Source organism: Stegodyphus dumicola, chromosome 8 (assembly GCF_044657685.1).
Source record: "Stegodyphus dumicola isolate Sdum_Otavi_A_Nest chromosome 8, ASM4465768v1".
Lineage (NCBI taxonomy): Eukaryota > Metazoa > Arthropoda > Arachnida > Araneae > Eresidae > Stegodyphus > Stegodyphus dumicola.
This window is the reverse complement of record NC_140775.1, coordinates 175,133,243-175,150,689: the sequence shown is the minus strand read 5'-3', so window position 1 is coordinate 175,150,689 and position 17,447 is coordinate 175,133,243. Positions and strand designations below refer to the sequence as shown.

Sequence of the window (17,447 nt, the reverse complement as noted above, 5' to 3'; positions counted from 1 at the left end):
TTAACATTTAAAATAACAGTTCACATGTATATAAGAACATATCAACATGCCGTTAATTTTACACATTTGAAAACATACATTAGTAGTACATTGTTAACTTCTATTCTTTTCAAAGCAAGTGCCAATTCTTTCTACATTGAAATAATACTACATTTCAAAAAGTCTTTCAGACTAAAACTTCTTTCTTGCTAGAATGTTTTAAATAAAATTTATACAATAACTTTTTACAATATTTAAGTCTTACACAACGCTATTATACATCAACTTTAGTTTTACGCGCGAGTAATTGAAAAACATAATAAGAAAATCGGTCACAATTCATTTCTCGCCCTTTTGGCGATAAAGGTAGACCTCGCATGAGGTAAAACTTCTTGAAATCTGCCACTTGCAGTAAGAATGAAAGATTAACTTATGTTTGTAAAGTAACATAAAATTTTACTTATCTTTGTAATATTCAGACATCCTTTTCTGGGCCCAGTCTTTAAAGGTATAGAAGATAGTAGCTTGGTTGATCCTCCTTCTTGTACGGGCTCGCCCTTCAGTGCTTTCCTCTGGAAGCTTCCGTTTTTCACCACTACGGCCACCCTTGAACACCTTCCTTTTGTGCTCTGCTTGTGGTCTTGGCCGTTTGAAGGCAGCTGGTCTTGGTGGAACCGGGAAACTTCTGTCGTGATCCTGCTTGGACCTCGTTGTTGGCCGTTCAAATTTTTCTTGTACTTTTTCCTCCGCCGCTGATGGCCCTTCCGCAGTTCGGCGACTTTTGCTGCGGAGAGTTCTGTCGGATGAGTCAATCTTCCGTTTCAAAGCCGGGTTATAGTTGCCGTCCTTTCTCCCGGTCCTTTCCACATACGTCGTCCTTCTCCCTTCTTCATTCTGGGGGTGTTCGTGAACTCTGTTTTCTGGACGGTGGAACGGCTTCTTTTTCTTTGTACCTTCAATTTTTCCGCGGGGCAATTTTCTTTTCACTTGCTTCTGTCTCTCATTGGCTTGCCCTTGTACTTGTCGTTTTCCCACCTCTGGAACTTGTACCTGCGGTGTCTGCCGTACCGGATCCTGCAAAAGATCTGAAAAGATTTTCATTTTATTACGATCGAAGTAGGGTTTAATTTGATCAATATTTGCGGAACAGGTTTCACCATTTCTTGCCTTTAACACTACAACAGCGTGAGTTATTTTTTCTATAACATATGGTCCTTCAAAGCGTGGAAAAAATTTGGCAGTTTTATCTTCTGGTGCTGAAGAAAGTGAATGCTTAATTTTTAGTACTTCATCCCCTACTTTATAAGTTACTCCCCGTCGTTTCAGATCATAGTATAACTTCTGTTTTCTTTGTGCTACTTCCGTATTCTTTTTTTGCTTCTTTTATTAGTTTTTCTATATCACCCATTTTAAATTCTGGGGCTCTTTGTTGCACATAAAATAGTTTATCTAACGGTGTTATAACCTTTCTGCCTAGAAATAACTCAGCAGGAGTTTTGCCCGTTGTATCATGTCTTGCGGTCCTAAGGGCGAAAGCAAATTCATTGACATAGTTATCCCAGCTTTTATGAAAATTTTTAACATAACTACGGATAATTTTCACTATATTTCTGTTGACCCGTTCCGCTATATTTGATTGCGGCCGATACGGGACCATTTTTAAATGACGTATGCCCAGTTTTTGACACATGTCTTCAAATATATTACTTACAAATTGAGGACCATTATCCGATATAACTTTTAGGGGCGCCCCGTATTTTAAAATATATTTATTTAAAATAGAATCGGTAACTAATTTCTCGGAGGCTCGTTTTAAGGGAACAATTTCGGTCCATTTACTAAAATGATCAACTATAACAAGGAGATAGCGACTTTTGTTTAACTGACTTTTTGGGAAAGGGCCCAATAAATCGATGCCGATTATTTCATTTGGAAATTCGGATTTAATACTATTTAGAAACCCGGCCGGGCGGAAATTAATATAATTAACGGCTTGACATGTTGGGCAGGACTGGACATACGCCCTTGTTAACTTTTGCAGTTCAGGAAAGTAGACTGCCTCGCGTACGCGTTGAGTAGTTTTTCGAATACCAGCATGAGAAGCTAAAGGGCTGTCATGGAGCTCTTGCAGGATATTTAATCTAAGACTAGCTGGGATAACAGGTCGAAATTCGTTGTTGGAATTCGTAGTTTTTGTATAAAATAATAGACCATCTATTAGTTCGTAATGGGCCGCCCTATTTCTTATCGCCACAATATCTTGGTGGCTAAAATTTTCAGGATCCTTCAAATACTCATAAATACTTCCAAACTCAGGATCCTTACCCAGTTCGGTTATTACAGTTTCTCGGGAATTTATTGTACACGCTGTCAGCATTGCAACTTTTACGGTATTACCCTGTTCGTCTAATTTAATTCGTGACAGGGCATCTGCTACGATATTTTCCTTTCCGGGGGTATGCTTGATTACCAGATTATATTCTTGCAGCTTGAGTGCCCATCTTATTAACCTTGGGGATAAATTTTTTCCAGAGTACAATCTAGTTACCGCCGCATGATCAGAATATACTGTTATCGGCGCCTTTCCAAAATAGACTCGGAACTTTTGCACTGCTAACAGAACTGCAAGTGCCTCTCTCTCGGTCGCGGAATAGTTTCTTTGTGTTTGATTTAAAGTTCGGCTAAAAAATGCCACGGGCTGCTGATTTTGCGAAAGTACCGCTCCTACCGCATAATCCGAAGCATCCGCTGAAATTTCTAAATTTTCATCCTTTTCAGGAAATTTCAACACAGGGGCTTGCGTTAATGCTTGTTTTAATTTTTCGAAAGCACTATTGGCTTCGGCCGTCCACGAGAATCTTGCCTTTTTCCTTTTTAATTTTAACAATGGCTCAGCGATAGCCGCAAAATCTTTTATAAAGGACCTATAATATGAACAAAGTCCTAGAAAAGAAGAGAGCTTCTTTGCCGTGTTTGGAGTCGGATACTTTTATACAGCGATTATTTTTGATTCATCTGTCTCGATCCCTTTTTGCGATATTTTGTAACCTAAATATTTTAATTCAGGGGCTGCAAATTTGCATTTTTCGACATTAACTTTTAGACCGGCCTCATTTAATAAAGAAAACACCTGTCTTAAATCCTGTACATGTTGGTCTAGATTATCACTAGTAATGATGATATCGTCTAAATAGATAAATGTGGACTTTCCGAGAACAGGTCTTAACACAATGTCCATGCATCGCTGAAATGTTGCTGGGGCGCCTGAAAGGCCAAACGGCATTCGCAAAAATGCATAAGTGCCAGACTTGGTTATAAAAGCAGTCTTAGGCACGTCCTCAGGCCTGACCCCTATTTGAAAATAACCATTCGTTAAGTCTAAAGTCGTCATAAATTTGGTTGATTTTATGTTCCTTAAAATTTCTTCTATAATCGGTAACGGATATACCGGATATTTCGTTATGGAATTTAATTTACGGTAATCAATAGCGAATCTCCACCTTTTTGGATGCTCCAAAGGATAATCATTATTTTTCTTACATAAAACCACCGGACTAGCATAACTACTTGAGATAGGCGTTATGATCTTTTTACGTAGCATATCGGTAATATGCCATTCTATAATTTTTTCCTTATTCTTATCATACCGGTATGGTTTTTGACGAACCGGCAATGCATCTCCGGTGTCAATACTATGGTTAGTAACCTGAGTAAATCCTGGAATATCACTAAATAAGGAAGCAAATTCACTTACCACTTGTCGGATTCTATCTTGCTCGTCATTAGGCAGGTGGTCAAGATTTAACCTTGGCGGTTCAACCTTTTCTACACGCACTGGTTTCATCGTCAGCTTAAGGGACGCTGCATTAAAATCCAGTGTAGCTTGTGCGTCTGAAAGAAAGTCTATTCCTAGGATTAAATTTGCTTGCAAATTCTTTACTATAAAAAACATCACCTTTACTTGTTCGTCCTTGATACGGATGTACAAAGGTACTTTACCTACGCACTTACATTGTTCTCCTTGCGCCGCTAATACTGTTGTATTATCCGCATTATATATGCGGTATTTGCGAAAATACTTTCTAAAAAAGACTTCTGCCACACAGGAACACTGCGCGCCGGTATCCAGGAGTGCGGTGGCCGGGATATTATTGACTAAGACTTCAATCTTCGGAAGAGTTAAATTTTTCACCATTACTGTATTTAACTTGTAGGAAGAGGGGTTTTCGTGGCCTTCGGATTTCCGCACCCTCTCGTCAGCAGAAATCCGTTTTAGTTTAAATTATTTTTCCTTTCGGTGCTTTCCTTCTTTCTCCACTGGCCTTGAGACTTTTTTTCTGGGTTGCTATTGAACTGTCGACGTTCGCCGGCTGTTTTTGAATGCTCGGGTTTCCTTGCCCACTGATTCGCTTTTTCTCCGTAGCCGTATGCTTGAGTTTGCTGTAGTCTTGGCGTACCAAATTGGTTTCGCTGTTGATATTGGCGTCTTCTTTCGACGTCCGCCGTTCTTCTACTTTCAAACTGCATTGCTAGCTCAAATAACTTTTCCAGTGTAGTCGGATTTCGTAATTCAATAAAGTCTTGCACTTGGGGTAGTAACCTCGGCAAAATCACTTGAATTATTTCAGGATCCGGACGGTTTCCATACAAGAGCTTGAAAACGTGAATTTTTCTTAAAATAAAGCTCGAGAGGTTTTCCATTCTTTGTTGATATATACTGAAAAGTTCTGTTTCTAATTTCGCAGGATCCCTTACAACAGGGAAGGCTTTTAGTAGGGCAGTCTTGAAATTTTCGTAAGTATAGGTGGGACTTCCTGCTTGACCCAAGAGACTTCTGCCGATACATTTGAACCAGTTAAGCGCTTGGCCCCTCAAAGCGCTGGTAGCTAAGGTAACTTTTTGAAACTCGTGCACGGGGTAGAGAATGAAGTGGTCATCCAATTTTTCCAAAAAACTGATTACCGGTGAGTTTCCATTAAACGTTGCTTCTGGTTTCATCGAAGCGCGCATGGTCTGGACGATGTACCCAAATCCTTCCAGGGCGGCAGCTGGCATTTCTGGATTCTGAGCCGTTTCTGCAGGCAGCACAGGTTCTTCCTGTAACTCGGCCGTGGTTATTCTTCGTCGGGCGCCACTATCAGGGTCAATGTTTCTTCTAACCTTCTTCGGAAACATACAATGACCTGACTAGAACAGAGAGCTTACTAAAGCTATGTTCACTAATTGTAGTAAGTAGACAGGATACAGACGAAGGGTATACAAAACCCTTTATTTTTCTTTATATACAATGACTTCCGTACTTCGGAATACAATGACCCTCCACTCGGGGTCTAACTTAAAAGATATCAAAATAAAACTAAACTCTAATTTAACTTTAGAATAAGATTGGCCTTATAATAACAGGAAGCGTATGTAGCACAGAGACTGTGAACACTACAATACGTTTAATTATTCAAGAGGATTAATACCTCTGGCCTGGAAGGCAAATAGCAACTGCGTAACTTCTAAGGTAAGCGGCCTGCTTCGAACTCACTGCTTCCTCTCTCACTCTTGGCAAAAAGGGCCACACTTAAATACTTGGCGTTCGCCAGACAACTTTGCATAAAGTCCTTCACGCTATAATTCTGGCCGGAAGTAGAAAATAAGAAGTGATAGTAAAGATTTAAAATAAAATAAACGTTAGTAAAACTTAAGATCCTTACAAGTTACACAACACATCAAATAAAGATCAGGAAGATGAGTGAAACAATAACAACATATCGAATAAAAATCGGGAAGATGATAAGTTACACAACACGTCAAATAGAGATCACGAATGTGGTAAGTAACAACAACACATTCGAAACTATTCTTACTTTTAAGACGTACCTCCTGTAAAAGAACAGACAGATTAATTATATTCTACCCATCAAGTAGATTGTTAGACAAGAAGTTGACATACTTAAGAAGTTTTTAAATTATAAGTTGAGAACTAAAGTTACAATTATAGTAGCTAGACATCATCTTAACTTTGCAGCATCATTCTTAAACTTTCTTATTCGTTAATAAAAATGCGGGTAACTTAGCTTCCTTATCGTTTAATAGATTTTTTTAATACTTTGAGTAATGCGTTGATGAAATGAATCTGTTGATGGACTAAGACATCAGTTTAATGGCAGCATGTGTTGAAGCATTCAAATACTTCAAATTCCTTTAGCTTAAATTGCAATTCAAGAGACAAAAGAACCAATAAAGGGCTCTCAGCGGAAGTTCTTTGTCTCCTGATAATGACGTCATTGTCATTTCTGCACAAGGATTTCACCATCCGGCAAGCCGACCATAAATTGTGCCTGGCTTAATACTTTATTGAATGGACTTCCTCTTCTTGTGAACATAAATAAGAAGAGCGAGTGCGCGTTTTATGCCCACTGATATACATTTAAGCTCAACACTCTACAGAAAGCTCTTAAAAAAAGGGCGTGAACGGACTTCCCAAAAATGCCCATTTTCCGTGCGTCTGTGTGTGTGTGCGCGGATCTTTACCGAATATTCATGAGAAAAAAAAGGGGGAAGGATCAATACAAAGCCCTTGCCCCCCTACACTGCTTCTCCCCACGGTCCCCTCATATATCTTCTTAAGCTTCTGTAATGGAAGCTAAAAGCAGCATGCTACGTGACTGGAAAAAATATGCCAGTTACAGCTACGATTATTCTACTTTCTTCCTTAATATACTTAGTGTTTGCCTGTGTGTCTTTACAATGTTAGAAATTACGGGACGGAGTGATGAAAAATGCTAATGTGAGACAGTGAGGGAAAAACTCGTCGTGATGTTTAAGTTCTTTTACTTTTTTTTTTTTTTTTTTTTTTTTTTTTTGTCCCGTTTCTGCTTGAAGATGAATATTGTATTACGTATTACAAATATGATAACTGATACCAGACGAAGATTAAAGTTGCCAAAGAAGAGGAGACGAACTTCAGAGTTTCTGGTTCAATATGTTTGAACTAACTGCCAAAGAATGTATTTTTCCTCTATAATATTATTTTTCATCATACTGTAAATTTTTATGATAACGCTGTAACGCAATAGAAAAAAAATTTTTTTGCGTTATTTCGTTTTGCTTTTATGAGTGACCACTTTCAGCATGTGATCCAATTACCCTAATTTAGAAGATTTTAAAAGACTATCCCAATTGTCAAATAAATCACGCTTTATCATTAAAATAATTCCAATATAGTCTAAGCAGTATGAAAACTGAGGTTTTAATTCAAATGCATAAATCTCTTTTAAATTACTTTTGAATCATCCCATAAATGATGCTGTTTTTAGTACTTCCTTTATTTTTCAAAATTAAGATGAAGAGAGTTATTTTTTAATTTAAAATATCCTGTACGTCATCCTCTACTGCCCACTAGTGGCTGAGCTGTTAAGACCGCTGAACACTGGTCACTCGGCTTGGCTGGTGTTCGAACGGGCTGCATTGTTGGCTTTCTCCGTGTGTAACGTTAATACGAATCATTTTACATCAAAATGTCCTCTACGAAAGCAGCCCTCCTTCTAGGCAGTTAGTCCTCGTGGCTTTGCCATATTTAAATAACCTAACCTAACTTAGCCATCCACCACTAGTTCTTAAGAGTTATGATGGCATTTTATTTCACCAGGGTTTGTAGGACATTCTGATCGTGCTCTACATGTCTTCCAGGTAGACTCCTTTCTAGACTGTAATTTCCGATTCGTAGGTCTTAAACCCCCGTTGGCACTAGCTCACGCTTGTTGTGTGATCCCATATACAGCATTAATATTTCTATTAATAATTGTTTAACTGAACTCATAAAACAAAATGTGCCGAATATGCTGCTTCGCCACTTCGGAGGGGGGGGAAACTGTTGAAATTAAAATGCACTCTTCAGAACTTGCTCTAAAAATAAGAACGAGGTAAAATTGCTATCTGTTTTTGTTCCAAGTTGATGTAGATAACTTATCCCGTCTCACTGAGACTTTTAGTTCAATTGAAAAAACCGTAATATTTATTGGATGGTCCAATATAGTACAGCTGATTCAAATACTCCTCTTTATTCAAAATGTTCGCGTAAAATGGCATCATGTCATGAAACTTGCGGTACTTGAATTGTTTTAGTAAAGAGCATTAGCGCACTCTTTACAAAAAAATGGTGTAAAATAGCATGATCCAGGTTAGCTCAGTTCGTCTTGAAGAGAAAACTGACTTAAAGCATCTCTTCACCTTTTGGGGCAATGTCGCATTTTTAGTAAAAAGCAATTAAACAGAAGAAAGGTTAGATTACTTTTTGATGAGGAAATATATACCTGTTCATGCCACAACCATTTCATTCACCAGATATTTTACTTTGACTGAACAGACAACCACTAAGATGCACTTTTCAGCTCCATGTCTAACCACTGGAAGTCCAAACAATACTAGTCTTTTCTGAGGATACCATGTCCAAACAGGCTTTCTGTCAGGACATTTTCAGTTCCAAGACGTTCAAACTTTAGAATGTAGGTAACACAAAAGCTTAGAGGAAAGCATAAAATATAGCGTGTAACTGGTATAAAATCTGCAGTGACAGGAATCTAGGTATAATGACAATATACCCAGTTTTTCATTTCTTTGACCCTGCTATTCTTTCTTATCAATATGGTTCCAGTGGTTCAACTATTCTAAACAATCCAAACTATCAAAAACGATAACATGGCCAGTGTGTGATAAATACAAAAAGAGACATTCTACTAACGTTTCAAGAAATATCAGGAGCTTTGGAAAAACATTCCCATGGATATGACTGTACAAGTACAAAAATTTGGATTTCAAATAGAATTGTCTTGCAAGCGCTTTCCACAATTTTTTTGAAGACAGGAGCATTAATAATACATTCATTTTGTTGACTGACTAAATTACGACAAAGTCCTCAAAGGCTATGCGTTCTCCCCATAATCCATGTTTAGCAATCCATATCTTCGTGGGGTTTTTTAAGCGAAACTAGCTTCCACATATAGTATACATAAGAAAACACGCAAACTCTATGCATAATCAGCCCGTTCAAATCGAACTGTGGAATAACTAGCACTATTCCGTGGATTTGGCCACTTTCTGCTATTAAAGCGTCATTATGATGCAAAATTCCCAGACAAATATTCAAAATTATTTACTCAACAAAAATGGCAAATTATAAAGTCTTCTCTTAGATATATTGGCTAATACACCTTTAGAGTCAGAACTCTTTCATTTGATGAAAATGTAGTTGGTATATATTTGATATACATAGAATCTTCTCTAAAACGATCACTCAACATTGCAGATGATTCTAGTCTTTCGTGGAAATATAATTATTCTGTCGTACAGAGATCATGCTCAATGGTCTTGTTTATTTATGTTCTCAGAAACACTGGTCTTTTTCAAACGTGGTCATCTTAAGTACTTAGTCAGAACAACAGGGTGATAATCTATGTCGTACATTCTTAAGAAGAGTTCTATTCCAGTCATAATCAATGTTTTAACAATTCTGCATTTCATGTTTCATGAAACATCTAGCATTTTTCTAGCATTTCCCCTTAAATAATGGGAAAAACTGAATTCTGGGGGAAAAAATTTTCATCATTTTAATAACATAACTTACCGCCAGATGGCGCGGATCTAATTACTTAAAATTGCTTGCCGAAAATCTTAAATGAGTTCGCGTGATCTTTAAACGAGATTCTCTATGCTTCTGTTCTCACACATTAATTTTCTTGAAATAAATTTAATAAAAGAAATATATGCTTTAATTAACTTATTCTCAAGAAGAAAGCGTTAATACCAAAAAAAAAAGGGGGGGCGCGTCTGATGCAATATCTCAAAAGTAGAAAAACTACATATTTATATTTTAAGAAACTCTATGTAGAAAAATCAGCTAAAACTAGGTATTCTATATTAGAAACTTGCTCCTATTTGTCCAACGCGTCTTGTATAAGATGTTTGTGACCACTTGACCTTTTTTGAAGTTCTTGCTATGCAATTTTCATTTTCCCATTTATTTATTTATTTTGTATTTTGAAAAACTATGCATGAAAAATGTGCAATGACTCGAACTCAGCACCTAGCCGGACATTAATTACATCTGAAAGGCACGCGGGAAGAAGGGAGAAAATTCTTAAACCTTACAATTTCCCCCTACTTAAAGATCCAGTAGAGAAGTCGAGACCCAGTCACCAACCTTAGTGGTAACGAATTATTGTCCACTCCTTTTTTAGTTCGGGTGCAAGTAGCACCCGAACTAAAAGAGGAGAAATAAAAAATGGAGCAAGAGAAATAAAAGATGTGGAATGCCCTTACCAGGACTCGAACTCCGAAACCTTCCGATTTCTAGCCAGACGTGCTTTACAATTACACTGGGAAGGCACGCGATAAGGAGGAGAAAAACCTTACTACATATCAAGATGCATTGCTCAAGGTATGCTGGGCGAAATAAATAAATAAGTAAATAAAAATCAATGATACATACCAGCAAAAAGCTTAAGCAGATAGTGCGACATTCGATCGATTCTTAGGATGTTTTACCAGAATTCATAATTGCAACCAAATGAGACAAAAATGTGCGATGCACTGCGTACTAATTATGCATCTGATGAAGTCCCGTATGAAGACACAGTTCTTTCGGAATCATTACTTTCTTGCGAATTCTTAACTGGAAAAATCGCGATGATTCTGCTAAAAATAGTTCGAAATTCTTAAAATCTGGAAATGCTACAAATGAAAGCAAGCTGCATCAAGTAGCATTAAGTTAAAGAGTTGCGCTGCCATTAATTTACGTGAATACAATAAAGCCTGAAACCAGCTATTTAGGAGGGAATCTCTAGACAATGAACAACGGTTAAACAATTTCGAGATTGACAAAGTGTAAAAACGAGTTGGAGGCAACATGAATTGTGTTATCGAGCCATAGGTAAATTAGTTGCAAAAAGCGGCAGTCTGACGTTGCAAGATAGATAAATCAATTTCTAACTAATGATTCAACCTCTCGAAGACTTACCGAAGGTAGGCCAAACGTTTTGCGACAGGTTGCACATCACGACAGGGCTACAACTCCGTCTTAGCTCAGATTCGTGTTATTTCTGCTACAGAAAGGACAGTATCTGCCAAGACAGTACGCAGAAGCCTGCGTGAAAGAGATCTGTGCAACCAGCATTGTACCTCCCGTTACTGGAGGAAGGATTTGAATAAGGTACATAAATCATGTAAATTGGAATGAAAATTTAGGCCTTTTCTGTTCACTAATGAGTCCCGTTTTGGTTTACAGAGAGATTCTCGACGTGTTTACATATGGAGAGAAGCAAGCACTCGATATATCCCGTTCAACCTACGGAAAAGGGATACCTTTTGCAAGAGATAGTGTTCTTGTATGGGGATACGTATCTTTAGGTGGACGCACAGACCTTGTATGTGCGCCACATGGAACTGCTAGTGCTCAGAGATACAGAGACGGCATACTGTAGCCTATTGTTCGTCTTTATGCTGCCACAATTGGCAGTACCTTCATTTAGGAAGCAGATGATGCCCACTCTCACACTACTCGCCTCACGCACCAATTTCTTGAAGAAGAAACTATAGTCCAAATGGAATGGCTAGCACGCTTTTTCAGCCTTAATCCCATTCAGAATGTGTAGGATGGATGCTCCCGGAGGCTTCCAACCCCCCCCCCCAAAAAAAAAACCCTAGACGGGATTAAAACTGCTTTACATGATCAATGGGCATTGCTACTGACACAGCTCATTGACAACATCATAAACAACATGAAACATCGCTGTCAAATCTATACTGCTCTTCAGGATGATCACATTCACTACTGAGAAATTATTTTCATTTTTATCTTCGAATTTAGATTTTACATCATTTTCTTTTATCTTCAAGTTGCAAGTGGTATTACAAATATTATCGCAAAGTTTCGTCCAATATCCATGCCTACGTTTTGAGTTGTCATTAGTTTTCCTTTCGTCGCTTAACTTTGGAAAGTAAAGTTAAAACTTCTAACCATCAATTTTTTTCCTTTAAATTGTAAAAGCCCTTAGCAGTACCGTTGTTTTGCATCGCTTCTTTCAATCTCTGACAACAAAAAATGATGTTCAGTTTTTAAATATTCAAATTCATTGTTTGCAAGAATATTCTAATATTATCGACTTCATAAATCTTTCGATATATTTGCAAGAAAGATTTCCACAACAGCAGATAATACATTATAGATTCAGTAGGTCATTCTCCTCGCCAGCAGTCGAAACTAGACCTCTCAAATACGCGCCGAGTGTGCTATCATTACACCACGAAGGCATGCTGGAAAAAGAGATAAAATACCTTCTAACACAACCTGAATTATATTCATTATTTTTTATCATAGCCTTTTAGGTAAAATAATATTCTAAAGCAAATAATAAAAACTGCAAGAAACGGTACAATGTGTGTGAATCTTCAATTTCTTCTTACTTATTTATTAGTTATTTAAGCATGTACCTCTTCGGCATGTTCTTTTCTAAATTTAAATTAACGTTCTTCCACTCTGAATTCCATATATTGTCTGCTTTTAGTATATTTATTGTGTGATCTGAATATAATCTTGTGAATCTGCTAAATATTTCTTAAATCTTATTTTTTCAAAATATGTATTGTAAATAAAAAAATGGCACCTTCATTTTTTTCAGATGGGGAAGACGAAGGCAGGAACAGCCACTTTCTTTTTACTTTACATCTCTACCAATACAGAGTTGAACGAGGAGGTAAAGGAGGGGGTAAGTATTAAAAGTCACAAAATGGCGTTTAATAAATGTTAAGCAAATTATTTAAAATATTATTCTTTTTGTTAATATACTCAAAAACATCAAATGCCTTTTATATTTGTCTCCAACATTAATACGATGCGATGGAGAAATATTTAAAAATGTGTGCGTGCTGTACGCAGAAAGCATCAAAAAGGTGAAACAAAAACATCTTTTTTAACTTCTAAAGCATATTGGCACAAAGAAATTACTCTCCTTGAACAGATTGTAACATAGGATAGTCAGAATCGACTATAAGCGTAAGCGTTCTGAACGATTTTACGTAATGAACTCCATAAATGTTTCTCATTTTTCGTATGGATGTCCAGTTTCGGAGACAGGCACACTGGAAGTTTCGCTCCATTACCTCCCGTAATACAAGTTATCGAAGAACAGACATCGATAGCTTACAGATATACAATGTCACAATGCAATCAAGTTTTAAAAACGTGTGGTACGATGGGAATATGCAAAGTCGTAGGACGCGGTCACGAATGTTGTCCCATCAATCCCAACATCGTAAGTTGGGGTAAATACAATTAGCTTCGGTACAGACACCTAAACTCATTTATGTAGAAATATGGGCAAAACTATTATCGAATAGTTTGCAAAACTACTGTGGCATGTGTCTCCTGTTGTGGAAAATCTGCGGCATAATACCAGAGTAGCCGACAATCAACGATAGCCAAACCTTGAATGTCCAAGATGTAATACTGACTATTACGAGATGTAATCCCCCCCCCGAAGAACCGAAGCGTCTGCTATTTAGCCTAATCACAGACGGATATGCAGATATACTATAGATGTACAAAGTCTAGTACAAGTTTGTGGCCCTCTCGACCGTCACTCGCTCAATAAAGAATTGTCTTATCGATGAGGTGACTGCTCCAAAGAATGGGGAATGAAAGAAGATCATTGACCTTTGTCTCGATACAGTGATGACTCTGAGATGTAGTTCCAGGAGTAAGATTTCAAATATTCAACCATGAAACCAATAAGTGTAAAACTCTACACTTGTGACATAAGCTTGACCACAATGAAGACCGATCCATTACAATCACCTTTCCGTTTCGAATTTAGTTCCCATTCAATTTGGAAATGAACGTTTAGTGGTTGCATAGTTATGTGGCGCTCAGCCGATAGTCGAGATCATAGAATGAGATGGAAAGTAATTTGCACCACAGTCAACTGCAAAGAGAGATGTTGAATTAACTCCCTCTTGTGGTACGTTTGTGTAGGTACTAATATGATGTAATAGATAATTTTCATTGGTGAAAATAACGCAAAGGAATTCTTGGTTGATCTGCGGTATGCGATGTAAAATTGAATTCTGGAATGCGATGTAAAATCGAAAAATACTTGTCAAGGTAATTTTTGTTTAATCCTCTGTATTTGTTGCACGTATGATTCTGACTATCCGTTCTGTGTGTGTAATTTTGAATGAGAATTTCTCTAATTTTATTATATTATAAATTATTGTACTTAAAAGTCTTACCTTTGTTTTAAATTTGAAAGTATTTGTAAAATAACAGTATAATTAACCCTTAAAATTCAGTTGCAGGTGGTCGAAGTCGCCTTCATCTCTTCGATTTGGGAAGCTGTGACAAAATAGCGACCAAACCTCGTGACGTAGGTTGTCTGTCTTTGTCTGCACTCGGGAATGTCATTCTCGCTCTGTTCAATGGACAAAAACACGTGCCTTATAAGTAAGTGAATTCACATACTTAGACAAGAATTAATTGAAATCTTAATGAGAGTAGAAAATTTAATAATAAAGTATCTCTTTGATAATATTTCCTATTTTCTTGAAATTAAATAAATCTTAGATAATATTTATTTTTTGTATGCCATTTAGAGTGCCTATTAGTTAACTACTTAAATAATTAGATCTCGCCAATAAATGAGATTATAAGCATCATAAGCTGCGCTATACTATGCCAAAATGTTTTTATTTAACTGAAAAAGTAATTAAATGGCATTAAATGTTTCCAAAAACCCAAATGTTAATTGCCAGATAACTCTTCGTAGCACCATTTTTAAAGCCAAAATGTTTCCAAAAATAATAAAAAAAGAAAATATATTTTTAACTAAGTTATCTCTCAGATACCTTAAAATTCATACAACTGTACACTATAACCTCATGATTATAATATTCGTGAATGTAGCCTTTAATGGTTAAAAAAGACAAGCTGAAATATGATTTATATATGGTTCGATAATATGTATTTCGATTGATAATATTAAACATTAAATCAAATAATGATAATGATATTTGTTTTATTTTTAGTCTAAAGTATAATTTTAGAAAGACGTCAACGGTGTTAATTAAAACCATAATAAATAAATAACAAAGACGATTATATTTGTATGATATTTTTAGCAGGGAAGTAAATCTGGAACAGATACCATAGAATATTAAAGATCAAAACAAGTGTGCATTTATTTCACTTTTCTTTTAGTCAGGGAAGCAAATCTTATACAGGCATTAATAAATTAATCACTAAAATAAAGAAACAAGAACGTACGTAATTCCTTGATTCTTTTTTCTTCAAGAAAAAAGTCTTATATAGGTAATATAAATTAAGCCTTAAAGCTCGCGAACAATATATTTATCTGATTATTATGACAATTATCTGACATCATAGAATTAATCCCCAAAACAGATAAATAAGAATGTATGTTTTTACTTGATTAATCTTCTGGTCAAAATAACAAGTCTTATAAATTAAATTAATCGACAAAATAAATACAAATGAACACGTGAATATTTGCTTCAATTTTTTTCTTCAGGGAGCTTATACAGATATCATAACAAAATGCCATAGCAAAGCGTAGTTTCAAAACCATGTACTCAAAACACTGGAACTGCTCAAATTAAAATTTCTGAGCAGTTATTCGGCAAATAACAATCGATGGGGTAAATACAAAAGAAAACAAGCCTTGCGAAACAACTCTTCGACTATCACACCACAACAAATATCAGCCGAGCCGAAAGCGCTTTTCCAAACACAGCAGACTCTCGGCATTCCTGACATTATCTACCTCCTAACACCAAACACAATCGCATCCAAGAGTGAATGATTCATGTGCTTAAGAAGAGTTTTTACTCGGAAATTGATTACGTGCGCTATCTTCTGTCTCCAGGAAAGGGCCACCTATAACGAACTAATTACCCAGTCTTCTCGACTGGAAGTATTCTTCGGCTTTGCTATTTGGAATGCAGAATAGCTTTCCGAATTCTTTCCGGGTTTTTTCTCATTATTCCTTGTCATTATTCGACCACGAAACATTAATTAACCAAGAAATAAGAATGAATTGAAAGATAGTGTTGTGCAAGCATTTCGAATTTAACCCGTGCAGTGTGGTCGCATTCATTTGTTTTATTTTCTGCCCGAAAGAATTTCAGCAAGTAGCTGAGGCCGACATCTTTGCTGTTCTTTATGGTTTTAGAATTTAATAGAACCGGCATACAATGCTTAATAATCATAATTCATGAAAAATGTGATAAAATTAAGGGGACTCATACACCTTAAACCCCTCAATGATCTTCGAATAGTTGACTGTTGCAAGAATTGGGTTATTTTATTTATTTTAAAAGCAATTACTTCCAACTATTTTCAGCTGACGACATAATATAGCTGCTTTGGAAACTAGTAACCAGAAAGTTTGTGTTGCCACAAATATTTTTGTAATTTAATTCACTTTGTGACAAAATATTTCGCAATGTCTCCACCTTGCGCGCATGATATTTTAAAAATGGCTAATGGTACATACTTGAAATTGGATGGAATTCTTTATATGGGCCTATTTTCTAACTGAACCAACAATCTGATGAATATTTTAATATTGAAAAATTTTATGGGCGATAACATTAAAATTTTTTTAAATAAAATGCATTTTATGAACTCAAAATAAAATAAAAATTTAACATGAAATTTTTAGAATTTTAGGTTCACAGTTGTTTCCAAATGTTATAAAAGCTATATATTAAATATGGAATTAAATTATGAAACAGAATGTTTTAAACTGTGCGCGCAAGTTGGAAACATGACGAAAAATGTTGTCACAAAGCGGATTAAATTATAAAAATATTTGTGGCAACACAAACTTTCTGATGACTATTTCCGAAAGCAGCTATATTATGTAGTCAGTTGTAAAAAGTTGGTAGTAATTGCTTTTAAAATAAATACGTTATCCCAATTCTTGCAACAGTCACCTATTAGAACATCTTATGGGTTTTAAGGTGTATGAGTCCCCTTAAACTCGTTTTGTGCTTAAAATGCACACAGGATTCCTACACAGTGAAACTGTAAAACATTTTTGATAAATTTCATTCAATAAGATGGAAGATTAGGAACATATAAAAGTACAAAATGCGTTATATAAACTAAAAGCACACACAACTGTATGCACATATCAACGTATGCATATGTAAATTAAAGTACCATCATGTAAGTATCTTTCATAAAATGTAGTAATAACACAGTGATAAAATAAAATACGTAAAAGAAAAAAAAATGGTTTCTGTACTAAATACGTAATATATGGCATTAGAAATATCATTTATGAATTGCAATAAAGATATAAATAATCATTAAAATTATCAGTTGGGTGATACATAAATTAAATGTATTTTAAATTATATTAAATATATTATCAAAAATAAATAAAGATATAAGTTATTAAAAA

General features: G+C 35.9%; 1 protein-coding gene across 2 annotated transcripts in view; it reads left to right on the top strand.

Annotated features, from left to right (window-relative positions):
- LOC118186705 (uncharacterized) overlaps positions 1 to 17,447 on the top strand; it is a 1,213,074-nt gene that overhangs the window by 1,173,206 nt on the left and 22,421 nt on the right. For both annotated transcript variants that reach the window (XM_085822787.1, XM_085822788.1), the window contains 2 exons: positions 12,645 to 12,731; positions 14,314 to 14,464. In XM_085822787.1, the coding sequence (XP_085678913.1) occupies positions 12,645 to 12,731; positions 14,314 to 14,464 (238 nt within the window). The remainder of the gene's footprint in view (positions 1 to 12,644; positions 12,732 to 14,313; positions 14,465 to 17,447) is intronic.